General features: G+C 43.8%; 1 protein-coding gene across 1 annotated transcript in view; it reads left to right on the top strand.

Moving 5' to 3' along the window:
• Window positions 1–8351, top strand: part of LOC118367201 (caveolae-associated protein 2) — a 28781-nt gene extending 20430 nt beyond the window's left edge. The window contains exon 2 of the mRNA XM_035750352.2: window positions 4387–8351. Coding sequence (XP_035606245.1) covers window positions 4387–5268 — 882 coding nt within the window. The 3' untranslated portion in view covers window positions 5269–8351. The remainder of the gene's footprint in view (window positions 1–4386) is intronic.
• The last annotated feature ends 19032 nt before the right edge of the window (window positions 8352–27383 follow it).

The raw sequence follows: 27383 nt of genomic DNA, 5'->3' as shown, positions 1-27383 counted from the left end.
TAGAAATGTGTAATATCTGAAAATGTAGCTAGCCTGACAATCTTGCTCATATACATGGATGCACGCTTCTCCCTCTGTCACAGATGCCACAGTTGCCCTTAGTTTGAAGATGTAATCCCGATACAGGTGTTTTCTCCACCCCCTTAGCTATCACACTCTAATTCCACTGATTTCAAAACTCGGTCCACCCGGAAAGTAGGGAGCAATAGACGATACATAAAAAACACGTTAGACAGGATTACCTAGACATACTGACCCGGTCAAATAGACAGAAGAAGGTTATATGGCAAACCAATCCAAACTAATTTCTCGGCATGTCCAGCCCACTCATTATCTCAGCCAATCATCGCTCGTGGGAAGAATGCCGCTTTTTCTGTGGCTTAACCTACTAGGCTAATTTAAGAATTGTATTTGTATTTACAGATGGTATACAAGTTTGTTATTAATGAACGTTGAACGTTCACATGTTCGAGAAGGCATTTCTGTAAAAAAAAAAGAAGCATTTTGATAATTTTAAAAAGTTTACATTCAAACGGCTCTCCTGTGAAGTAGTGACCCGCGACATACGCCTAGTTTCCTGAAACGGGTCACGATGTGGAAAAAGTCAAGGGTCTGAAGGCATTGTGTATACTTAATTTAGAGTTATTTATTCAACTTTAATTAGGATAAGAACGTTGGGCTATGTATTTGATTAGAATACATTCTAAGGCTGTATGATGTGACTCTAATGATGATTTGAAAAAAGTCTAAAGCTGCACACTTTTCATCAGTCTCTCATTCACAATTTGACAAACACTTGATAATATTCTCACCAAGCCTCGAATTTTGCATTGGCATCTCCCTAGTGTGACCATAATGCCCCTTAAAAAAATTCCATGCCTTTTGTGGCCAATGTGGCTGTTGTGCCCTTGGGCTGAATATAATAATTATAGTTCCCTTCTCCCAGCTGCACTGCTCCGAAGCACCTCTCACTCACATGGCTCTGTCAGATGTAGCTTATGCTCGTCACATGATTGGGTCCATCTCACAGGAATTTCAGCTAAGAAGTAGGCTACAAATCCAGGCTGTATCACAACCGGCCGTGATTCGGAGTCCCATAGGGTGCGCACAATTGGCCCAGCATCGTCCGGATTTGGCCGGTGTAGGTCGTCATTGAAAATAAGAATTTGTTTTTAACTGACCTGCCTAGTTAAATAAAGGTTAAATAAAAAATGTATACAAAATTAGTGAATGAAGACAGACACATGGGGGCGCAACTGCACTCGTCCCTCTCATCGAATTCCGAGGTGAATATTGAAGAACTGTCCACATTTAGCCTACTTTTGGTCAGCCAACAAGATGAGTAGGCCTAACAAAAAGCAAAAGCACTAGCCTATGTCAATTTACTATCCGTCACAGTACAAAAGTTGACCTATGTTATTGGTCAGCTGTTCTTCTGTGCAATAAATACATTTTGGATATGGTTATTGTGCCTGGAACGCCTGAGAATCCTGTCAATCTTGATTTACCTAATCCATATTAAATACACATTAGTGCATGTGAGAATCATTGACTTAAACCGGAGTTCAACATAAACAGTCATATTGATTACCATGTCAATGGAGGCCTTGATAAAATGGGTCTATCCATATGATGTAGAAATTAGTAAAACTGAATCCGCGCAGCGTTTAGAGGCACTTCCTTAAAGCCGGAGGGTCTAAATAAAAGGCTTTGGGATCAATCCTGAGGAACTCAAAAGAACAAAACACTGATGACAGATTTACCTCCACTGTCACTAGAAGCTGCACATGCTTGGAATCCGCCTAATTCCACCTGAGCTGTGAATCACGCAGTGCGTGGCTCAGATAAGGTCCTGGGTATCTGATATCTGCAGGTTAATATGGTATTTCATGGTGAATTGGCATTTCATATATTTAGTTATTAAGGCTGGTGATGTATTGTTTACTTTGCGTCAATGTAAATAGTCCGGGTGGCCATTTGATTAATTGTTCAGCAGTCTTATGGCTTGGGGGTAGAAGCTGGTAAGGAGCCTTTTGGACCTAGACTTGGTGGTCACCCAGGTGCAAAGAGGAGAAATATCAATGTTTGACAAAAAATCCAGCTCACCGATGTTCCTGTATGCTTCACAATGTATTTAATGGATTTCAAAGCAATGTTTCTTTCCATAGACTTTCATTAGGCACCAAATGGAAGTGAACAAACTGAAACAGCAAGTGAATACCTGGACTTGTCCAATAAGAAACACTAATTTCATTTTTTTCTTTGCACAGCATTTTAAAGCATTTTAAGTTGCATGTCCTAATGAACATGACCCAGGTAATTTTGTCTTCAAAGTAACATGGTACATTAACATACTTGTGTTTTATGTAATTCAACAGACGTAACCTCTTAAACAATACATCAATGTGTCACAGTCACCACCTCAATAAAAAAAGAGAGGCCCCTCTTTAAGGCACCTTTAGTCTGTCAAGGATAATGTTCTTTCCTGAAAGGGCGTGCAACTGGTGGTGAGTTAGTGAGGGATTGATGGGGGAGGGCTGTTCCTGTCTTTCTGGTTGGTCCCAAACTAGACACTAAGGACAACCTATTGACAAATCACATGGTCAGAAAAGCAATGTGTGGCATCCTTCCTATAGCTTCCAGCATTCTTCCATGCTGTGTAATAAATGACACATGCACATGCGTGCGTTTGAGCGGAAACACACACACACACACACACACCACACACACACACACACACACACACACACACACACACACACACACACACACACACACACACACACACACACACAGTAACTACAAAGGAGATTCATTTCTCAAAGATAGTTTGGGGCTTTCCAATATAACCACTTTACACACACACCACACACGCTTACTTTCCACTCTGGGTCATTTACTGAATCCTGACTTACTCAAACTTTTGCGTAAATCCACTTTTGACATAATTACATGATTTACGTAGAAGTTGAAGTTACATTGGCATATCTTGAGCCCTGAGTGAACTCGTGAAGCAATAGATGCATGCAAACAAAAAGCAGCCAGGTCCCACCAGATCAACTACAGTGTTAGACGTTTGTCCAGATCCCCAGGACATTGGGAGATGTCTTGTGCATGCATGCAATTCAATACTGTTCACTAGGGGCAAAGCGAGTGTCTATTAGTGTCTAGTAGGCTTGCTAGGGCATTGTAGATGGGATGGACGCAGGGTTTAAACTGTGGGCTATGGTTTTGAAGCTCATGGGTGCAATCCCAGTGCTAGGCACTTCTTTTTATTTCTATTTATTTTCTGTTTTAACCGCATTCCAAACCTTTACCCTTTACCCACTTTCACATCAGCATTGACATGTATCAATGGGTGTGGCTGGTACCTGTAACTGGTACTTTTGAGTACCTAATGCTCTGGAAGCTGTCAGATGACAAACCACCAACTGTCATTTTGGGATAGACTGTAGCTGCTTATAATATATGTGGAGGAGGTGTGTGTGTGCGCGTGTGTGTTTGTGTGTGTGTGTATAAAGGTATAGAGAGAGAAAAGGAGAGAGAAAAATAGGGAGATGGAGGCGCATAGAATGAGGGGAGGAAGAAGGAGGTAAGATGACGAGAGAAGACAAACAAGCAAAGTAATTCAGATACCTCAGGATATTCGACTACCCTCTCTTTTTAACACTCCCTCTTTCTCAACATAGCAATAGATTTTTTTTCATGGCTGGAGAGAGTGAAGGTATAGAGGAGGGAGGGGGAGACTCATGCAGAGAAACAGGTAGGAATTCCTCAGATGTCTGCAGGAGTAGAGAAAAGAAACATGTGGAGACTGGTTTCTTCCAGGGTCAGCTCTTACTGAAAAAAAGATGTGCACAACATGTCCAAAACTGTTACACACTTGAACCTTGACATCCGTTAATGGCTGCCAAGGTATACAGCGGCAAATGATGTACGGTGAAATTAATTGAATGTTTGCGTGGATTATGTGCATGTGTGGTTAGAAGTATTCCCATGAGAGTTTAATTTAAAAATAGCAGCATAAAAATGGCATACATGTAATTTTTCAAATGTTGCGATTACGTAGGAACTATTTGTTCTGGAAGAGGTTTGGAGATGTACTGTATACTGCTCATTATTGCAGTGCACATGCACGGTTTGATTCATGTAAATTGAACTAAATTATAGATGCTATATATATATATATATATATATATATATAGTATGTACGTATGTTTTAATGCTGATACTTATGTTTGACAATCAAAAACAATTATAGTGTGCATGGTTTTGTGTTAATCCACTTGATTAATAAGTCATGACCTAAGGCTTGGTTCAAGTGATCATCCCATTCTTTCACATGACCACCTTCCTAATCCTAACACTCGCCCATCTGTATTTCAGGAAGACAATGAGATCCCCTCCAGCGTGTTCCTCAAGGACTCCCCCAAGACCCCCCAGGCCAGCCAGCTGGAGGACAACGCCCCTGTGGCGCCTGCCCCGTCCGTCGCCGGCACAGACGCCAACCGCTCCCAGGAGGAGGGTCTTCATACCATCAGCTTGTCCTCCTCCGACGATGATGCTGGGGGTCACCACGAGGAAGACGAAGCCCTGGAGGAAGAGGCAACGCTGGGTCTGGGAGCAACCCGGCCCTCTGTTGAGAGATCCAGAGCAGACCGGCTGAAGCGCTCTAGTCTGAAGAAGGTGGACAGCCTGAAGAAGGCTTTCTCACGCCAGAGTATCGAGAAAAAGATGAGCAAGATCAGCACCAAGATTGTGCCGACAGCGAGCCGCGAGAAGATCAAGAAGAGCTTCACACCAAACCACCCAAAGAGCCCTGCCTCTAAGAGTTCCTCATTCAAGGTGTCGCCAATGACGTTCAATGTGAAGAAGATGCGTGGTGAAGGGGAGGACTCAACCCAGCCCGGAGGCTCGCCTAGCGGGCATGCCCACGTGGATATCCCTCCCCTGGGAAGCATGGATGGGGATCTGCCCCTGGCCGAGGTGCATTCCCAGGAAGTGCTGGGTGTGGAGGGAGGAGAGGAGCTGGCTAGTCCATCTAGCACTGGGAGCGTAGAGGCCAAGCTGACCTTCAATGGAGAAGCAGGGGGCCTGGAGTGTCACCTGACCACTGATCGTCCGGCGGGGCTCGCTGTCCCGGAGCATGATGATGATATTGGAGAGGAGGAAGAGGAGGATGACGAAGAGGAGGAGCAGGAGAGCCCGGTGGAGATGAAAGCTCCCATACCTTCTGCTACTGGAATCACTGTGGAGCAAGTCTCTTAATCGCATCCACCTCAACCTTTGCTCCTGCACATTCCCTGCCCTCTTTATATTACCATGCCAACAGTATAGTCATCCCTCCGTCTTTCCAAACCATGTTTCCGAGATATCTCCTAGACAGACAGACATGCACACACACGCACGCATGCACACACATGGACACACACACACAATGTATATACACAACATGAAAGACGTGTCCTTAGCAGACCTATTCCTGAAAAAACTCAAGCTCTTGTGCCAGCGATACAGGCCATCCCCATGCAGCTCCCTTTCTCTGTAGCTCTCTTTCGACTCCAGTCCTGCATGTATTATTGATCCAGGAGATCCATGGGCTGATCCCAGATCACCAACCTCCCCTTTAGAGATCCTGAGTGACCCAGAGTTATCAAGAGTGATCAAGTGATCCTGCATCATTTGCTCCTGCCTGGTGTGTTTAACTAGCTACCCTTCTGTGGGGCTACCTTAAGAAAAGAACCACTGTGCCAAGAGACTATTACTCACCTTCCCAACTGGAACCTTGCTTCTGTTTCAAGAGAACAGCACATCTCCAGTACACTGAGCCAACTATCTCTCTCTATTTGTCTGTCTCTGCATGGGCCTCTCTGTCTGTCTGACAGATAGTCTCTTTGTTCCTCTGCCTCGTGTGAATGCCGGTAAATCTCTGGCAAAAAAGGTAAAGCTCCACAGTTTGGGGATGGTAGCTTGTTGCCAGGCAGTCTGGGCATTGGTATGGTTGGTAGCTAGGTTTCTACAGCAAGGGTGGTGTAAGGCTGAAGGGATATAGGGCTGAAATATTGTCCAAATACTCTGCCTGAAAATAGCTTCTTATCTTCATCAAGGATATTTTTATTATTTCAGAGAGCGGGTTCAATGTAAGAAGGGGGATAGAGAGGAAGTACAACGAGAGAAGAAAAGTCGTTTAGAGTGTTCGGATGAGTCAAATACATGTGGCAAATGCGGTGTGCTTCATTTCGCTTATAATAAAACCATTGGAATAGTCCCAAAAAGTGCAAACTCTGCACCTCAGGCATGTGGGTGAAGCTGAATCAAGCACACCTCAGGTATTTGAATGTTTGTGATACATGTATTTGACCCATGTCTTGATGTAACCACACAACCTGAGTGCAGGGTAAAAAAAGAGCCATATAATTGAGGCAGTTTTGTGCCATCCCTACCTTAGTTTATTTGCCATAATAAATACTCACCAGAAAAAGTGTAAAAAAAAACTGCTTGAAAGTGGTTAATGGTTCACTAGGTACAGACCACACCTTCAATATTTGGGGAGAGTAAGTTGAAATAGCTGTCTTGTGTTAACGTCTACTGGCGTCTACCTTAAGGCTCTACATACTGGGACTTTCCTAAACCACCCTATATCAGGGCAATTCTAATCTTATGTGTATGTACATATTCGATTATGGGATTATCAGTGGGTATAATGATTTATATAGAATCAGGTTTGTTGAATACTGTCAAACTTTATCGGGTACTGTCTCCTGAGTATTGTACTTCCATAATATTATAGTCTAACAATGTGGACTTTTGGAGTTGATCACTCACATAAACAAGATTTGAATAGCATAAACAAGCATAAACAAGCATTTACACATTCTTATATGGTTGAAACACACACATGCACACACAAAATCTTAAAGGAAGACTCCACCCAAAATCTATTTTGGTATTTGTTTCATTAGTCCATTGTTGATATAGTCCCAAAATGCTTTGCATGTCAGCAATCAAGTTAAGATATGTAACTTTCAAAATACAGAAATACAGCAGGGATGATGATTGGTGGAATTTTCCTTAATAAACTAGCACACATTTACAGAGTCACCCACACAGACATTCACACACATGCTCCTGCACGCACGGAAGCCTTGAAACTTAGGCCTACACAAGCTGGTGTGAGTAATTGCTGTCCGGGAGCGAGGAATTCCTGCATGTTTTAGAAGATAAGAGTGATAGTGAAAGATTCCATTCCTTTAAATTCTCCTTTTGGAATCTACTTGCTCGTATCACTAAGGGAGGATAGTTCATCTAATCTATGTGCAGCACTTGCCACTAACTTGTGGCTACTGGTTATATGGTTTCATATCCATAAGATGGAATGGAATTTAAACCCCTCTGTGGGGAGTATATACATCCCCTGGCCTATGCCTTTCTGATGACAAGTGCCTTGCAACCAGTCAGTGCCTAGTACACACTTAGGGGCCTCCAAAATATATAGGTGTCTAAAGAAATGTAATTAAAAACAGAATGAAACCATTAAGCAGATGTATTGTATGTTATTTCTCAGTTGAGAGAGATCTTGGAGAAAGGGAAAGAGAGAAGGAGAGGCAGAGCAGAGAGGCATTCCTGGGTTTGACATATGACTCTTTGGCAGCCCATTTTTCATGCCCTACCCTCTCTGCCTGGACGTGGCGGCAGGGGGAACTGGGGCCCTCATGGGCCACAGGTGTGTTGCCCCCAGGGAGGCCCCTGGGCACTGGCTCACTAGGAAGGAGGGGAGGAAGGGAGGGAGGAGGATGAGGAGGATACGGAGGGTGATAGAGAGTACCTGTGCAGGGAGGGCAGGGAAGGGGAGGGGTGAGGAGGGTAGATAAGTTAGAAAAACATTGTTTTTGGACAGTGGGAGTAGAACAGAAAATGGGACAGGTTGCATCCCGATTCTCCACACTCAGTGTCATGAATTTAAAAATGGTGAATGCCAACACCAATTCAATTATTTGAAATCCATGATTGGAGAATAAGGACCCATGTTTTGAGAGGAGGTATGAATTGAAGAGAGATATGTCCAACTGTTTGCGCACCTGCATGACCTTACATTTTTTAACCACAAGCCATATACTCTTTCTATCTATCCATCACAGAGACATCTCCTCCTCTTTCTCTCCCTGTTGCTCTCTCACACAAATGCACACACACATTTTCTCTCTCCCCATTTGTCTCACACTCATCTTTCTCTCACTCTCTTCCAAAGCGCAGCCAATCTCCAATCAATGGTGTGTATTCATGGATGCCAAGGGAAGCCAGGCTTCCCCCCACACAAAATGTACCAATAAAAAAATACAAAATCAAAATTATTATCTTTTGTCTCTGTGTTTCATAACTTTCCTTCAACTCGCAATTCACAGGAGAAAGCATCCCAAGGAGCGAAACAGCACCCATCTGTCTCTCTACGTGTGGGCCATCTGATGCTATCTGGTCAAAATGAGTATGACATTGTTGCTGCCCATAACATTGAATACAATGGAAGCCAGCGAGAATTGGCCTCCCTTGATAAAAAAAAGTACAAAACATTTGCCAATCAGCATTGAGCTGAGCTGAACAAGCTCAACTGTGAATTGTCCTAGTGCACAAAAAAAAAAAGTGTCAAGGGAAGCCAGCGTGGATTTTGGCTTGACTCAAATCAAATCGCATTGAGAGCATACGTCATTGACAGAAATAACTTCAATTGTTGCATCTGGTTGTGTTGTTGTCATCCGGTGGCTAACTAGCTAAAATTGGCACGTTCCTAAATTAGCCATGGATGGATAAAGGAATTTGGACTTGTGGTTGTATTCTCTGTACTGGCCAATGATAATAATGGTGATTCTGATCCAACCATTAACTCATACATTGTTGTGCCCCTGACCTGAGAGGATGGAAGTTCAATATGTAGCTAGATGTAGAAGGCTAATGCTAACTAGATAATGTTGCCCATGAATTTCGGCAAGCAAGCAAGCATTTTAGCCAGGTACCCGAGGACAACAAAAAATAAAGTGTGCACTGCATGACTGATAGACCGTTTCATCAACATGAAAGAGAGGAGGATGGCATCGGCGTTTCTCTACAAGTAGGGTGAATCAACATGTTTTTCTACTTGCACGAATGCACACACACGCGCACACAGGAATCAGAATCATGGACAGCCACATCATATTTAGCTTATGTTGATTGGACTAAGATTGGACTAAATTGTTTTTGGTATATTTTAGTTGTCACTGTATTACACGAAGCAGGGGTCATTTGATAATGTTGAAATGTTGAAGTTGAAACGGTGCTGGAATAGTGGAGGCAGTGCTTTTCTGCCACTGTTTTCTTATTGTTTTGCCCTTTAGGCCTATATATTATGGTCGCAAGGCATATAAATTAACAGGTTAAAGAGCAAACAACGCAGTTAGCACAACACATAGGTTGTAATATGGCTTTTTGGAGGAGGGGGGGGGGGCTTCTACTTACTTAAAAGTGTAAAATATCATGGCATTGCCACCAGAGCAACCATTTGTCATATTGTCAAGACATACTGTATGTCCTGGGTTCACACGTCCCAGGTGAACACATGAAATACCACTCTTGATCCATAAGTTGAACCCTACACCGCACAATTATATGCATCCAACGTAATAAAATTGAAATGTTGTCAGTCATTACAGAGGTCTGGTAAACAAAGAGTGTGATGTAAAAATATGTTTTTCTAATCAAAGCTTTAGAGGGAAAGAGAGGCAAGAAGAGTTTCCTAGAAATATCCCATGGTGTATCATTGTCTGATGAAAAAATGTTTTTAAACAATGAACAATGGAACCTATGGTGGAGGGCAATGACATATTTACACATCATATAATGAAATGATAACCCTCCTATCCGGAATAAAGTAGGGGACAGTGGGGTAAATTGAGAATTAATCTTTACATGCAGCATCACTCCGTCAAGGGAACATAGTTTTTCCCTTAGAACAATTAGTCCGGGCATGGACTCCACAAGGTGTTGAAAGCTTTCCACAGGGATGCTGGCCCATGTTGACTCCAATGCTTCCCACAGTTGTATCAAGTTGGCTGGATGTCCTTTGGGTGGTGGACCATTCTTTATACACAGGAAAAATATTTTGTCTTGCTCAGTCACTGTGAATGGCACACATACACAATCCATGTCCCAATTGTCTCAAGGCTTTAAATAAATCTCCTTTAATCTGTCTCCTCCCCTTCATCTACACTGATTGAAGTGGATTTAACGAGTGACATAAATAAGGGATTATAACTTTCACCTGGATTCACCTGGTCAGTCTTTGTCATGGAAAGAGCATGTGTTCCTAATGTTTTGTTCACTCAGAGTATATTTCAGCATGTCATATATCCCTGGAAATAATCAGAATTCAAGTAAACATTGCACAAATAAAGTGGTCCCTTGGCAAAACTTAAGCCAGGTGCCCTGTGTACAGCATGGTATGTGCTTATCCACATGTAGGGGATTTTCTTCATCTATAGATGTCACAGTACTGAAAAAAGTGTGTACAATATGTGTACAATATGTAGAGGTTGTGATTCAAATGTGACTGTTATTGAGGTTTTCTAGTTTTCCAGTGCTTTTCAATAAGCTTCATAGTGCATTGGGGTAACTCACCCCACCTGCCACCACTGTGTACAGTAGCAGCACCAACCTGGGTGATGCACAGCATCCATTTAATGCCAGAAAATCTCACCACACATCGGCTCTCACGGTGGAAGAGGTGAATGTCACAGGTAAGAAGTCCGATTCATGGAGTACTAGTTTTGTTACTACAAAACATATGTTTTTTTAGATGATACCTTATTTAGTCAAAATTTCACCCAGTTGTAATCCCTCAAGCCAAATAAGTTATTTCTCCATGGCAGAAAACTCTTAGCAACGTTTGCTGTAATGTATTTTCTTCCCATACAGTCTATTTTTGATTGATACGCTTGAGTTTAGCATCACGATAGGCAAATAAAGATTGGAACTGCTGGAGTCTGTAATTTGTGTTTCCTTAATTGCCACAGCAAGTCCTGCATTAAGCTACTGATTTAGGATCAGCTTATAACACCTCAATCTTCGCATAAACCATTGGTGATGCAACATGATCAGTGCTCTTCAAGATTGTTGAATCTTAAATCTTAAATAGAAATGAACCGATACTTTTTTGCTTAATATTTTCCCTTCTTATTGTCAGTTCTTAGAAATGCAGCTCTGTCAGACATGACAGAGGCTCAGTGGACTAGTGGAAGAGAGAGCAGAACAAGAAAGTGATTAAAAGTATGCCTACTGATCAAGCTACAGCAGAGATGTAGCTTCTCATATATCCATCTACAATAAGTTCTTGTTGTCTCCCTCTCTCAAACAGGCTGTCAGTTCAAGTCTGCCAGCGGACTCTCTGTGAATCCCAAACAAACCCCTTACCCCTACCAACTTGCTCAGAAGGCCCAGCGCTGTCACGTGTTGCTGACGAAACTGGGGTTGACTTCCAGAAATTGACGAAGAGATCAATGAACCCATCAACTTTGGGACACACTCGTGACTTGAATGAATATAAATATAGCTCCACAGTGATGAGACTGCTATGTTGACATGAGGGAGACACCAGAAATGTAGCCAAACTTAATTGAGAATTATTACTATTACTAATTACAAAAATATAGGCTAAACACCAGTCATGTTTGACAAATATAATGTTAAACAACGTTATCGGCTTGATTCTGTCGACATAGGCAAGGCACGGTTTGTTAAGATCAAATGGTCACAAGAACGAGAGAACGGGCAGTGCCAATTGCGCATAGCACATCACCCACCTTGCAATCTGAGTGGAGGGAATACAGTACCTGCAAGTTTTATGTAATTTTTTGAGGCATGTCTTACCTTGTTTCAAAGTAGCCTAACCAAAATCTGACCATAGTCTAAACATTTCCTCATTAACATTATGCCATTGAAACCAGCATTTTCTCTTGTTCTGTTGGTTTTCAAATCAAATGTATTTTCGATGTCCAGAAGCCAAACACATAATCCTAATCATATTAACAACCCATCCTAGTTGTTAGATCTTCCCTCTTTTTAAATTTCTCACAAATATTAGTGTCTCTGTCACATGAAACCACTCGCATTTGAGGTGCCGGTGCGCTTTAAGAAATAGTTTTCCTGGTGGTTGCATTTTTAGGACATCCGTGAGTAGCCTATAGCGGTATGCGTTATGCGATTGCTGCACTTATAATGTGAACAAACAATAGTTAGTCAACATTTAAAGCTAAACATTTTGATCTGTTGTATCTGCTTCGTGGGTGCTGCTTTTTATTAACATCTACAGGGTTTGTATAAAATTAGAATTTTTCGTCCCAGAACTGTCCTAGTCTGTTTTGAACAGCTCATTACATGTTTTTTATTAACCCCGGGATGATAAAACCTGCTTCACCCAATGTGGTATGGATCTGCTATTTTCTTTACTTTAGAACCGGAACCCCCAACAGAAGCTAGCCAGCTAACTAGCTACTAGATAATAGTCAGCTAGCCACTGCTAGTGGTCATCAGCTAACCTTTAGCCCTGAAAACTGCCAGTCTGCACAGCGAGATTCAACCCAGAGCTTACCGGACTCTTTTTGCCCACATCTCCGGAGTCCTACCGCAAGCTCTGAACCTTTTCACCTGGATCATCGCAGCTAGCTAGGTGCTATACGAGTGGCTACGAGTGGCTAATGTCTCTGTCCCGAAGGAAGCACCAATTAGTCTGGAGCTAGCCTATGCAAGGCCCATCTCCCGGCTGGCTAAAGAGGTCCATAAGCCAAATAGGCTACAATACCTATTTGCCAATTGACCTGGATCCCTTTTACTGCCGATACGGAGCCCCGCAGATCCTTCACGACTGGTCTACCGACGTAATCCGCCTGAGGGGGTTCTCAACAGGCTCCTCCGTCGTGACGTCCCCTGAATGCCCACCTGCTAACCAGCTAGCCGTGGCATGCTAGCTGTCTAGAGCATATCGGACTGTTAGCTGAAGAGGTCCATCAGCCAATTTTCTTGGGCTACAATACCTATTTTGCCAATTGGCCTGGACCCTTTAACTACACGGAGCCCTGCCAATCCATCACGACTGGTCTGCTGACGTAACTGCCCGAAGGGGCTACAACTGACTCTCCGTCGTGACATCCCCTAAGGCCTTTCTACTGGCCTGCTAGCCCTGACCCGCGAGCTGTCTGAATCGCCGTGTATCCAGCCCGCCAAGCTACTCATTAGACCCCATGATCACTTGGCTACGCATGTCTCTCCCTAATGTCAATATGCCTTGTCCATTGCTCTTTTGGTTAGTGATTATTGTCTTATTTCACTGTAAAGCATCCAGCCCTGCTCAACATGCCTTAGCTAACCTTTTTGTTCCACCTCCCCCACATGCGGTGACCTCACCTCGTTTAAATGGTGTCTCTAGAGACAAAACCTCCCTCATCGTCACTCAATGCCCATGTTTACCTCCACTGTATTCACATCCTACCATACCCTTGTCTGTTCATTATGCCTTGACTCTATTATTCCGTACCCAGAAACATGCTCCTTTTACTCTCTGTTCCGAACACACTAGACGACGAGTTATTATAGCGTTTAGCCATACCCTTATCCTACTCCTCCATTGTTCCTCTGGTGATGTAGATGTTAATATATCCTGTTTGGGCTAGGGGGCAGCATTTTCACTTTTGGATGAAAAGCATGCCCAGTGTAAACTGCCTCCTACTCTGTCCCAGATGGGAATATATGCATATTATTATTACTGGTGGATAGAAAACACTCTGAGTTTCTAAAACAGTTAGTGAGTATAACATAACTCATATGGCAGACAAAAACCTGTGAAGAAATCCAAACAGGAAGTGAGAACTCGATTTTCAAAACAGTGCCATTTGAAGTCCTTCTAAGTTATGGATGTGCATGCACTTCCTAGGGCTTCCACAAGATGTCACCGTCTTTAGATTCTGGTTGTATGATTCTACTATAAAGGAGGGGCTCATTGGAGCTCTTTTACTGAGTGGTCTGGCAGAAAGCCTCTGTCTCATTGCACGCGGTCCTAGCGATAACAAGTTTTAATCCAGGCCCAGCAGCTCACAGATCACTACCTCATCCCCATACTGTTTTTTTTTGTTTTGCTCCTTTGCACCCCAGTATCTCTACTTGCACATTCATCTTCTTCACATCTATCACTCCAGTGTTTAATTGCTAAATTGTAATTATTTCGCCACTATGGCCTATTTATTGCCTTGCCTCCCTAATCTTACCTCATTTGCACACACTGTATATAGACTTTCCATTGTGTTATTGACTGTATGTTTGTTAATTCCATGTGTAACTCTTTGTTGCTGTTTGTGTTGCACTGCTTTGCTTTATCTTGGCCAGGTTGTAGTTGTGAGAACCTCCTGTCAATTGGCCTACCTGGTTAAATAAAGATGAAATATAAATACAAAATAAATGATGGGATGCCTATAATTTCAAGCCTTGAGTCACTATAACAATTGTGTGTTTATCATTTTGAATTATGTCTATTGTACTTTGTCTAAAACGACTATTGATGTGCCCGTTTAAAGTGTGCATTTATGTTTTCTCCTAATTTGCACCTCTCATCTCGTTCTTGACCATAGGACTGGTGCAGTTGTTTCAGCCTGGCTCAGTGATTTCTGTGGTGGTGGGGTAGCCAGCGGAAATACAGAGCGTAGGGGTTGGTAATGTTAAGTGATTTCTGTGGTGGTGGGGTAGCCAGCGGAAATACAGAGCGTAGGGGTTGGTAATGTTAAGTGATTTCTGTGGTGGTGGGGTAGCCAGCGGAAATACAGAGCGTAGGGGTTGGTAATGTTCTGTCACTCATGGGACACTACGTCACTGCAAAATCGATAGGGAGAGCTCAAAAATTCAACCCCCTTGGGTTCTGCTGTATATTTACATTAGAAGTGCCCAAGAAGGTTCAAGGTCATTGGCCACAGATACAATTAAGTCATATCAAGTTAGATCTACCAGCTTTGATTGGACTGATCATGTCAACATCATACTTTCAAAATCTTAGCGAGCAAGCTAGACAAGCAGTCATCATGATGAATCAAGTCAACAATCTACTGGCAAATCCTTTTCAATCCTTGTCATTTGAAGACAAATTATATATGACACGTATCACATAAACATCACACAACAAGTTGGAAATCGCAAATTCAACAATAAGTGGTTTGGAAGGAATCACTGGCTAACTGCAAGCATTGCAAAGCAATCACTAGCCTGCTATTCAGTGGAGAGGGTGTGTGGTCCAAGTCTTGGTTTAAGGGTCTATTTTTCAAGATGTAAAAGGATGAACATTCACATGAAACACCATGGGCCTGAAAAGGTTGAATACATTGGCCATGCTGTCAATCAGCATGACTTCTGTGTTCAAAGCCACTGGAAACTCAGACCTGGGAAATCTCAGACTTCAGTAAGTTTAAGACATCTGAAAAAAAAATTGCTCTGACTGGGAAAATACATTTTAAATGGTCATCCACCTCTGAATTTGAAGTCGGGAACTCATAAATCCATAAATCACCATAAATCCCAAAAATTCCAGACTTTGTTGAAAAAGTTTGATGGCATAATTTCCCATGCGCCACCTTGCTGTTCAAGTGAGCACAGCACAACAAGGTGAGTCCAAAAATGGCTTGAATGCTGCTGCATAAATTATGTAATATGCCAGGGAATATATATACTGTAGCTAAGAAAGTAATACCAAGTAATACTAAGTGTTGTAGTAAGCTGTTAGCCCATGTGCCTTACCCTAATAATTTGATCCCTATCCCCCTCCTAACTTAGCCTACTGTTCTGACTTGGTGGTGCAAATGTAGCCTATAGCCTGTTTTAATAAAATGTCTTCATTGAATATTGTAAGAGCTTTCATTGTCTGCTTATGTGTCCCCTTTACTTATCCTATGGTTCTGACTTGCTGTACAGGGAGAATACTGTAAGAACGGCCAATGTTCTGAATTCTGTCGCTGTACATTTCAAAAGTTAGTAACAAATAGTTATATTGACTACGCCAGTCTTAACTCGCTCATTAATGTCTTCATCGAAATTGCCTCTTATCCACTCATCCACTCACTATTTCTTTACGTCATTGTTTGTACATCTCAATTGTCAGTAGAAACCACATTTGTTTAATGTAGAGACAAACAACTATAATGTTTTTGTCATGAAGTTAATTTATGAAAATCTCTATTTAGCAAACTAGCTGACTAGCTAACATTAGCCATATAGCTGTCTAATTAACATTAGCCAACTTGCTGGCTAGCTTTATGGGTGTTGGGACATGAGTATGAAATTGTAATTCGTATTGATTAATGTTTTAGGGGCTCCTGAAACAACCAGCAAACCAAGCTGTTGTCTTATGAAACAGTGGATGTAAAGAATCTAGCTAGCTAAAGCATGTTACCTCCCTATATGAAATCCAAGATGGTAACCAATCAGTCTGTCCGTTTGTATCTGTGATCATTGAGATCAGAGTTGTAAGAGTTTTTATGTTAATGACCCTGATGCCTTTTTTTTAGGCTGGATCGTGTTGTGTTGTATGTTTTAATTATGTAATGTATTGATTGTTGCTACCTTCTTGACCAGGTCTCCCTTGAAATAGAGACTCTGGGTCTCAATGGGCTTTTCCTGGTAAAAAAAAAAAAGAAAAAGAAAAGTACTGCAAATTGAATGTACAATTTTGCAAGCTTGCCTTGATGATATTTGCCATGCAATGCAGCTGAAGTAACATAGCTAGCTAACTATGTTCTTGCTTATTGTGCAGTGGGGGATAAAAAATACCTGTATGCCTATGGATGTGTAGCTAGGTATGTAGCCAGTCTGTGTATGAACCATTACTACATTTGCACACACTGCACATAGATTTTTAATATATAATAATAATATATGCCATTTAGATTTTATCCAAAGCGACTTACAGTCATTTGCATACATTCTATTGGGTGGTCCCGGGAATCTACCCTGGCGTTACAAGCGCCATGCTCTACCAACTGAGCTATTGACTGCATGTTTGTTTATCCCATGTGTAACTCTGTGTCATTGTTTGTGTCACACTGCTTTGCTTTATCTTGGCCAGGTCGCAGTTGTAAATGAGAATGTGTTCTCCACTGGCTTACCTGGTTAAATAAAGGTGAAAGAAAATTAAATGAATAAAAATGTATGTATTAAAATTTTACACTACCACTGTTTTTACCAATCAGTGGTTACACATTGGAACTATGCAATAGACAAGAAAAATTATTTAATTAGTTAAAGGCTGATTTTTTTATTAATCTATACAGAAATATAATTTATAAAGAGGGCAAAGATAACTGAACTAAATGACTAAAGCCCTGAAGCATTCACTTCTGTCATCATGAAGTGCTTTGTGTCACGCCCTGGTCGAAGTATTTTGTGTTTATCTTTATGTATTGGGTCAGGCCAGGGTGTGGCATGGGGTTTTTGTATTGTGGTGTGTTTTGTCTTGGGGTTTTGGTATATAGTGGGATTGTAGCTAGTGGGGTGATCTAGCAGAGTCTATGGCTGTCTGGAGTGGTTCTCAATCAGAGGCAGGTGTTTATCGTTGTCTCTGATTGGGAACCATATTTAGGCAGCCATATTCTTTGGTTGTTTTGTGGGTGATTGTCCTTAGTGTCCTTGTAACTATCTACTGTTAGTTTGCACCAGTTTAGGCTGTTTCGGTTTTTGTTACTTTTATGTATTATTATTATTATTTTTTTTCATTAAACATGAATCATAATCTACACGCTGCGTTTTGGTCCGACTCTCCTTCACCACACCTAGAAAACCGTTACACTTAGAGAGACTTGTCAGGGATCATATCACCTCCACCTTTCCGGCCACCCTAGACCCACTTCAGTTTCCATACCGCACCGACAGGTCCACAGACGATGTAATCGCCATCCCACTGCACACTGCCCTATCCCATCTGGACAAGAGGAATACCTATGTAAGAATGCTGTTCATGGACTACAACTCAGCATTCAACACCATAGTACCCTCCAAGCTCATCATCAAGCTGGAGGCCCTGGGTCTCAACCCTGCCCTGTACAATTGGGTCCTGGACTTTCTGACGGGCTGCCCCCAGGTGGTGAACGTAGAAAACAACATCTCCACTTTGCTGATCCTCAACACTAGGGCCCCACAAGACTGCGTGCTCAGCCCCCTCCTGTACACCCTGTTCACCCACGACTGCTTGGCCATGCACGCCACCAACTCAATCATCAAGTTTGTAGACCACTTAACAGTAGTGGGCTTGATTACCAACAGCGACAAGACAGCCTACAGGGAGGAGGTGAAGGGCACTCGGAGTGTGATTTCAGGAAAACAACCTCTCACTCAACGACAGCAAAACAAAGGAGATGATCGTGGACTTCAGCAAACAGCAGAGAGAGCACCCCCCATCCACATCGAAGGGACAGCAGTGGAGAAGGTGGAAAGTTTTAAATTCCTCAGCGTACACATCACAGACAAACTGAAATGAAGAAGGTGCAACAGCACGTCTTCAACCTCAGAAGGCTGAAGAATTTTGGCTTGTCACCCAAAACCCTGACAAACCTTTACAGATGCACAATCGGGAGCATCCTGTAGGGCTGTGTCACAGCCTGGTACGGCAACTGCACCGCCATCAACCGCAAGGCTCTCCAGAGGGTGGTGCGGTCTGCACGACGCATCACCGGGGACAAACTACCTGCCCTCCATCACACCTACAGCACCCGATGACACAGGAAGGCCAAAAAGATCATCAAGGACATCAACCACCCGAGCCACTGCCTGTTCACCCTGCTATCATCCAGAAGACGAGGACAGTACAGGTGCCTCAAAGCTGGGACCGAGAGACTGAAAAACAGCTTCTATCTCAAGGCCATCGGACTGTTAAACAGCCATCACCAACATAGAGAGGCTGCTGTCAACATACAGACTCAAATCTCTGACCACTTTAATAAATGGACTTAATAAAGGTATCACTAGTCACCTTAAATATTGGCACTTTAATAAAGTTTACATATCCTACATTAATCATCTCATATGTATATACTGTTCTATACCATCTACTGCATCTTGCCAATGCCTATCATTAGTCACTTTAAATAACGCCACTTTAATAGTGTTTACATATCCTATGTCACTCATCTCATATGTATATACTGCTCTATACCATCTAAAGCATCTTGCTTACGTCACACGGCCATCGCTTAACCATATATGTATATGTATATGTACATATTCTTATTCCTCCCTTACATTTATGTGCATATGCTCACTCATACCAACAGATGTACACACATACATGTTGTTGAGCTGAAAACTTGGTCACTTTGTGCATTTCTCTTTCAGATCTACCATGCACTCCACCACTGCCTGACAGCCTCACCCAGAAGTGCATACTCTGGGCCTATCAAGACTCACACACATTATCCACAATGTAAATAAGTTGTAATTACTTGTTTATTTAATGTTTGCTCCATTTTATTTTACGATTGGAGATATCTACTCCTTCATATCCATTCTTAATATCTACATGTTACTCGAAATGTCTATCAAACCAAAGTGTGATTGATAATATTGTAAAAGACTATGGCTTCATGTGGACAGTTCGAGGAAATTCTGTGTACCTTTTTTTCTGAGTTGAAATACAAGTCTCCCTCTCACACACATATTAGACCCAATGTAAATCATTTGTAAAAACGTGTTTATTTTATGTATGCTCCATTTTATTTGAGGAAAATATCTGCAGTAAAGTACATTCACAGTTAAAACAATGTCTTTGGTTTATTGGATATTTCTCTGAACACAATGTGTGACCAGAAGGAAGTTGGCAGACCTGCAACCCTTGGACTGTGTGTAGGTTTTTTCATTGAGCTGAAAAATAGAGTGATGGGGAGAGGGAGGGTTGGGAGGAAGAGTGCAGTTTAAAGGTTTATCATTAATAACTGACACAATTCTATAAATAACACATATTATAATAATAATACACAGTGACCAATAGTTACTGCATTGTGATTGTTTAGTGTTTTATTTAATTCAAGTAGTGCCAGAAGGAGGAATCGAACCGTGTCTTAAAAGCAGAAGATCAGGTCAAATAAGGTCAACAAAATTTCCATTACAGCTATTCACGACTGGACCCAGAGGAAAAGCAGAGTACTGTGAGCCAAAAGGTTGAGAGATCTAATCCCCGGTGAGGATATGTTGAATGATAATTACTGTATAAATGGACATGCACAATGTAATCATGTGTCAAACATCCACATTGAAAATACTGTATCAGCATATCTTGTTATTTTATTTTTTTACATTCATTTAACTAGGCAAGTCAGTTCAGAACAAATTTGTATTTAAAATGACGGCCTACCTCGGTAAAACCCTCCCCTAACCCGGACGACGCTGGGCAAATTGTGCGCCGCCCTATGGGACCCCTGATCACGGCCGGTTGTGATACAGCCCGGAATCGAACCAGGGTCTGATCTCTAACCTTACTAACAGACAAAGAGCTATGGATGGATCAGTGGTTTATCAACCAGGGCCTGGTTTGGCAACAGTAACAAGATGCGATGTATAATGATTTGTTTTTTGGGAGGGGGTACATTAATGTTCCTGCAACATTCCCATGAAATGTGTCTAGAACATAAACTACCAGTCAAAAGTTTTTGAACACCTACTCATTCAAGGGTTTTTCTTTATTTTCACTATTTTCTACATTGTAGAAAAATAGTGATGACACCCAAATGATGAAATAACACACATGTAATCATGTAGCAACCAAAAAAGTGTAAAATAAATGAAAAATACTTTACATTTGAGATTCTTCAGATAGCCACCCTTTGCCTTGATGACAGCTTCTTGGAACGGGAACATTTCTATGAAAACGTTAGTTAATTATCTAATGAGATTCTTCAGGGAATCTTCTTCAGAGTTGTGGCAACGTTTGCTGTTTGCCGAGTGTAGCTTTTCAGAGCAGTCTTTTTCAGCTGGTTTACAAGGTGCTATGGCACCGATACCTATGACAGGTGGGTTTGATAACATTTTACATTTACATTTAAGTCATTTAGCAGACACTCTTATCCAGAGCGACTTACAAATTGGTGCATTCACCTTATGACATCCAGTAGCACAGTCACTTTACAATAGTGCATCTAAATCTTAAAGGGGGGTTGAGAAGGATTACTTATCCTATCCTAGGTATTCCTTAAAGAGGTGGGGTTTCAGGTGTCTCCGGAAGGTGGTGATTGACTCCGCTGTCCTGGCGTCGTGAGGGGAGTTTGTTCCACCATTGGGGGCCAGAGCAGCGAACAGTTTTGACTGGGCTGAGCGGGAACTGTACTTCCTCAGTGGTAGGGAGGCGAGCAGGCCAGAGGTGGATGAACGCAGTGCCCTTGTTTGGGTGTAGGGCCTGATCAGAGCCTGGAGGTACTGAGGTGCCGTTCCCCTCACAGCTCCGTAAGCACCATGGTCTTGTAGCGGATGCGAGCTTCAACTGGAAGCCAGTGGAGAGAGCGGAGGAGCGGGGGAGTGACGTGAGAGAACTTGGGAAGGTTGAACACCAGACGGGCTGCGGCGTTCTGGATGAGTTGTAGGGGTTTAATGGCACAGGCAGGGAGCCCAGCCAACAGCGGTTGCAGTAATCCAGACGGGAGATGACAAGTGCCTGGATTAGGACCTGCGCCGCTTCCTGTGTGAGGCAGGGTCACTCTGCGGATGTTGTAGAGCATGAACCTACAGGAACGGGCCACCGCCTTGATGTTAGTTGAGAACGACAGGGTGTTGTCCAGGATCACGCCAAGGTTCTTAGCGCTCTGGGAGGAGGACACAATGGAGTTGTCATGATGGCGAGATCATGGAACAGTCTTTCCCCGGGAGGAAGAGCAGCTCCGTCTTGCCGAGGTTCAGCTTGAGGTGGTGATCCGTCATCCACACTGATATGTCTGCCAGACATGCAGAGATGCGATTCTCCACCTGGTCATCAGAAGGGGGAAAGGAGAAGATTAATTGTGTGTCGTCTGCATAGCAATGATAGGAGAGACCATGTGAGGTTATGACAGAGCCAAGTGACTTGGTGTATAGCGAGAATAGGAGAGGGCCTAGAACAGAGCCCTGGGGGACACCAGTGGTGAGAGCGCGTGGTGAGGAGACAGATTCTCGCCACGCCACCTGGTAGGAGCGACCTGTCAGGTAGGGGACGCAATCCAAGCGTGGGCCCGCCGGAGATGCCCAACTCGGAGAGGGTGGAGAGGAGGATCTGATGGTTCACAGTATCGAAGGCAGCCGATATGTCTAGAAGGATGAGAGCAGAGGAGAGAGAGTTAGCTTTAGCAGTGCGGAGCACCTCCGTGATACAGAGAAGAGCAGTCTCAGTTGAATGACTAGTCTTGAAACCTGACTGATTTGGATCAAGAAGGTCATTCAGAGAGAGATAGCGGGAGAGCTGGCCAAGGACGGCACGTTCAAGAGTTTTGGAGAGAAAAGAAAGAAGGGATACTGGTCTGTAGTTGTTGACATCGGAGGGATCGAGTGTAGGTTTTTTCAGAAGGGGTGCAACTCTCGCTCTCTTGAAGACGGAAGGGACGTAGCCAGCGGTCAGGGATGAGTTGATGAGCGAGGTGAGGTAAGGGAGAAGGTCTCCGGAAATGGTCTGGAGAAGAGAGGAGGGGATAGGGTCAAAGGTTGTTGGGCGGCCGGCCGTCACAAGACGCGAGATTTCATCTGGAGAGAGAGGGGAGAAAGAGGTCAGAGCACAGGGTAGGGCAGTGTGAGCAGAACCAGCGGTGCCGTTTGACTTAGCAAACGAGGATCGGATGTCGTCGACCTTCTTTTCAAAATGGTTGAAAGTCATCTGCAGAGAGGGAGGAGGGGGAGGGGGAGGAGGATTCAGGAGGGAGGAGAAGGTGGCAAAGAGCTTCCTAGGGTTAGAGGCAGATGCTTGGAATTTAGCGTGGTAGAAAATGGCTTTAGCAGCAGAGACAGAGGAGGAAAATGTAGAGAGGAGGGAGTGAAAGGATGCCAGGTCCGCAGGGAGGCGGATTTTCCTCCATTTCCGCCAGCCCTGTTCTGTGAGCTCGCAATGAGTCGTCGAGCCACGGGGCGGGAGGGGAGGACCGAGCCGGCCTGGAGGATAGGGGACATAGAGAGTCAAAGGATGCAGAAAGGGAGGAGAGGAGGGTTGAGGAGGCAGAATCAGGAGATAGGTTGGAGAAGGTTTGAGCAGAGGGAAGAGATGATAGGATGGAAGAGGAGAGAGTAGCGGGGAGAGAGAGCGAAGGTTGGGACGGCGCGATACCATCCGAGTAGGGGCAGTGTGGGAGGTGTTGGATGAGAGCGAGAGGGAAAAGGATACAAGGTAGTGGAGGGGAGTTGCAATGAGGTTAGTGGAAGAACAGCATCTAGTAAAGATGAGGTCGAGCGTATTGCCTGCCTTGTGAGTAGGGGGAAGGTGAGAGGGTGAGGTCAAAAGAGGAGAGGAGGGAAAGAAGGAGGCAGAGAGGAATGAGTCAAAGGTAGACGTGGGGAGGTTAAAGTCGCCCAGCACTGTGAGAGGTGAGCCGTCCTCAGGAAAGGAGCTTATCAAGGTATCAAGCCTTATTGATGAACTCTCCGAGGGAACCTGGAGGGCGATAAATGATAAGGATGTTAAGCTTGAAAGGGCTGGTAACTGTGACAGCATGGAATTCAAAGGAGGCGATAGACAGATGGGTAAGGGAGAAAGAGAGAATGACCACTTGGGAGAGATGAGGATCCCGGTGCCACCACCCCGCTGACCAGAAGCCTCGGGTGTGCGAGAACACGTGGGCGGACGAAGAGAGAGCAGTAGGAGTAGCAGTGTCTGTGGTGATCCATGTTTCCGTCAGTGCCAAGAAGTCGAGGGACTGGAGGGATCGGAACTGGCCGCAGATCGGCAGTTCCAGAGGCTACCGGAGACCTGGAACTCCACGTGGGTCGTGCGCGCTGGGACCACCAGATTAGGGTGGCCGCGGCCACGCGGTGTGGAGCGTTTGTATGGTCTGTGCAGAGAGGAGAGAACAGGGATAGACAGACACATAGTTGACAGGCTACAGAAGAGGCTACGCTAGTGCAAAGGAGATTGAATGACAAGTGGACTACACGTCTCGAATGTTCAGAAAGTTAAGCTTACGTAGCAAGAATCTTATTGACTAAAATGATTAAAATGATACAGTACTGCTGTAGGCTAGCTGGCAGTGGCTGCGTTGTTGACACTACACTAATCAAGTCGTTCCGTTGAGTGTAATAGTTTCTGCAGTGCTGCTATTCGGGGCTAGCTGGCTAGCTAGCAGTGTTGTTTACGTTACGTTGCGTTAAAAGAACGACAATAGCTGGCTAGCTAACCTAGAAAAATCGCTCTAGACTACACAATTATCTTTGATACAAAGACGGCTATGTAGCTAGCTGTGTAGCTAGCTACGATCAAACAAATCAAACCGTTGTACTGTAATGAAATGAAATGAAAATGTGATACTACCTGTGAATGCGACCGGGTTGTTGAGTCCTATTCGGTAGACGTTGGCTAGCTGTCGGCTAGCTGTTGGCTAGCTGTCGGCTAGCTGTTGGCTAGCTAGCAGAGTCTCCTACGTTAAGGACGACAAATAGCTGGCTAGCTAACCTCGGTAAGTTAAGATAATCACTCTAAGACTACACACTCTAAACTACACAATTATCTTGGATACGAAGACAGCAAGACAGCTATGTAGCTAGCTAACACTACACTAATCAAGTCGTTCAGTTGAGTGTAATAGTTACTACAGTGCTGCTAATCGGTGGGCGTTTGCTAGCTGGCTAGCTGGCTAGCTGCTAGGCAAATAGCAGTGAAGACTACGTTGGGACGACGAAATACGATAATTACGCAATTATCTTTGATACAAAGACGGCTATGTAGCTAGCTAAGAAGAAATTGCTAAGATTAGACAAATCAAACCGTTGTACTATAATGAAATGTAGTGAAAAAGTTATACTACCTGCGGAGCGAAAGTGCCGATGCGACCGCTCGCTCCAACCCAACCCGGAAGTTGGAGCGAGCTACCATGATAAGCTTCATGGTAGCTTTTTTTCCCTGAGTCCATTTCTTATGTGTAGGGTCCAGCACTGGGTGCCAGCTGGTTACCAGTACTCGTCTTGCTGCCTAAACCGAGTGAGTCTCATTGTGACAGAAGTACCCCCAAAGTGGCATAGCCAATTAGATTACGTCACTGATTGCCAGAGCCCCCGAATCCAGAGTGTACATAAACACAGTTGTTAGTACCCAAAGTTCCACAATGTTCAAGGGTACAAGAAGTGTTGCGTCTCCCACATGTGGGTTCAATGAAAAGTGTCCCTTCTCCAGATTCAGACACATGGTGGTCGAGAATGGTGGAAAGGGAAAAATAACCAATCTCTCCCAGTCCACCCCTTTAGATGGCACCTAACGGTTGCTATTGTCTGCTCCAACCAATGGCGTGCAGGCGCAGTGTTGCTCTGCATCATGCAAAATATTATGTCTGGGTACAGGCTCCATTTATTTGCTCTTCCCCGCGCTTTTGTGGCGTCATCACTTTGACTGCTCCCGAGGCCTCAGTGCCTGTTTTGGTGTCTCCAGACGCCAGCAATCCGAGTGGTTTCTATGTCAGATCCAGGAACGCTGGTACAGCCAGTATTTCCTGGTTCCGAAAAGTGGTCTGGACTTTCTCCCCCTTCTAGGCTTGTGTCTTCAGCAAGCACCTCAGAGTCTATTAATTCAGAATGCTCATGAGCCACCACCGGCTATTACAATTGACTGGCTGTAGGCAAAAATTTTACACACATACTGCACATGCTGGTGTCTCAAACCAGAAAAATAGGTGTATTCCGTTTCGGGGTCTCGAGCGAGACTCACTCGCAAATCACATTTTTCTATCCACACAGGGGGTGTCCAGGTTTTGGCTCTGATATGACCAATTTCGGCTGTATCACGCAGTGCGTTTCCGCCAGTGCCTACGCCTACTGGGGATGATGGCTTCTGTGATAGAAGCCGCTCCCCTGGGGCTATTGTTGTTGCAGCCTTTTCAGTGCTAGGTGCTAGTCGCTCACCTAGACGCATCTCCCAGCCTAACCACTTGCTTCTTGCGTCCCTGCCAGGGCTACGGTGTCGGACCAACTGTTATTGTCAGGGGACTCTAATGACTTCAGTTTTATTCTGCGGCTTGATCACGACAAATGTATCCCCTAGAGGGTGGGGGGGGTTGTGGACAGCAGCATTGAGCCTGGAGTTCCTAACGGTCTATCTGTCACTCAGGTGCTTCCTCCCACCTTTGTTGGACTGGCTTGTGCTGGGCAATATTTACGACGGTGGTGGCATACATCAACAGAAGGTGGGGGACTCAGTCTCTCTCCCTTCTAACCTTGGTGATACCCATTGCTATGGAGCAGTGCGCACATACTCTCGCTTAGGGTGACGCATGTACCTGGTTGCCTCAACTCGGGTGCAGATCTTCTATCCAGGGGTGCTCTCTCTTAGGAGTGGTGGCCACACCCCTAGGTGGTCTCCCAGATGGGAAATGTTCGGCATGGCCAACGTAGAACTTTAGGAGTCACGAGGAAGCACTCTTTATCCTCTGTTTCTCTCGATGAGGGACCCGAGTGCTCTGTTGGGAACGGATGCACTGATTGATATGGATTTCACGTTTAAAAAGCATACAGTGCATTTGGAAAGTATTCAGACCCCTTGACTCTTTCCACTTTATTTACATTACAGCCATATTCTAAAAAAAAATTTGCACAATTATTTAAAAAAAGAAACATATACATTTGAAGTCGGAAGTTTACATACACCTCATCCAAATACAATGAAACTCGATTTTTCACACTTCCTGACATAAAGTGTCTTGAAATGCTTCAATATATCCACATAATTTTCCTACTTCATGATGCCATCTATTTTGTGAAGAGCACCAGTTCCTCCTGCAGCAAAGCACCCCCGCAACCCCGTGTATCATGGTTGGGATGGTGTATCATGGTTGGGATCATCTCTCGGAGAGAGAATGCGTCTCCTTCCTGAGCGGTATGACTGTTAAGTGGTCGCTTGGTGATTATACTTGCATACTATTGTTTGTACAGATGAACGTGGTACATTCAGGCATTTGGAAATTGCTCCCTAGAATGAACCAGACATTTAGAGGTCTACATTTTTTTTCTGAGGTCTTGGCTGATTTCCTTTGATTTTCCCATGATGTCAAGCAAAGAGACACTGAGTTAGGCCTTGAAATACATCCACAGGTACACCTCCAATTGACTCAAATGATGTCAATTAGCCTTTCAGAAGCTTCTAAAGCCATGACATCATTTTCTGGAAACTTCCAAGCTGTTTAAAGACACAG

Source organism: Oncorhynchus keta, chromosome 34, assembly GCF_023373465.1.
Source record: "Oncorhynchus keta strain PuntledgeMale-10-30-2019 chromosome 34, Oket_V2, whole genome shotgun sequence".
Lineage (NCBI taxonomy): Eukaryota > Metazoa > Chordata > Actinopteri > Salmoniformes > Salmonidae > Oncorhynchus > Oncorhynchus keta.
This window is presented reverse-complemented; position numbering and strand designations above follow the sequence as displayed.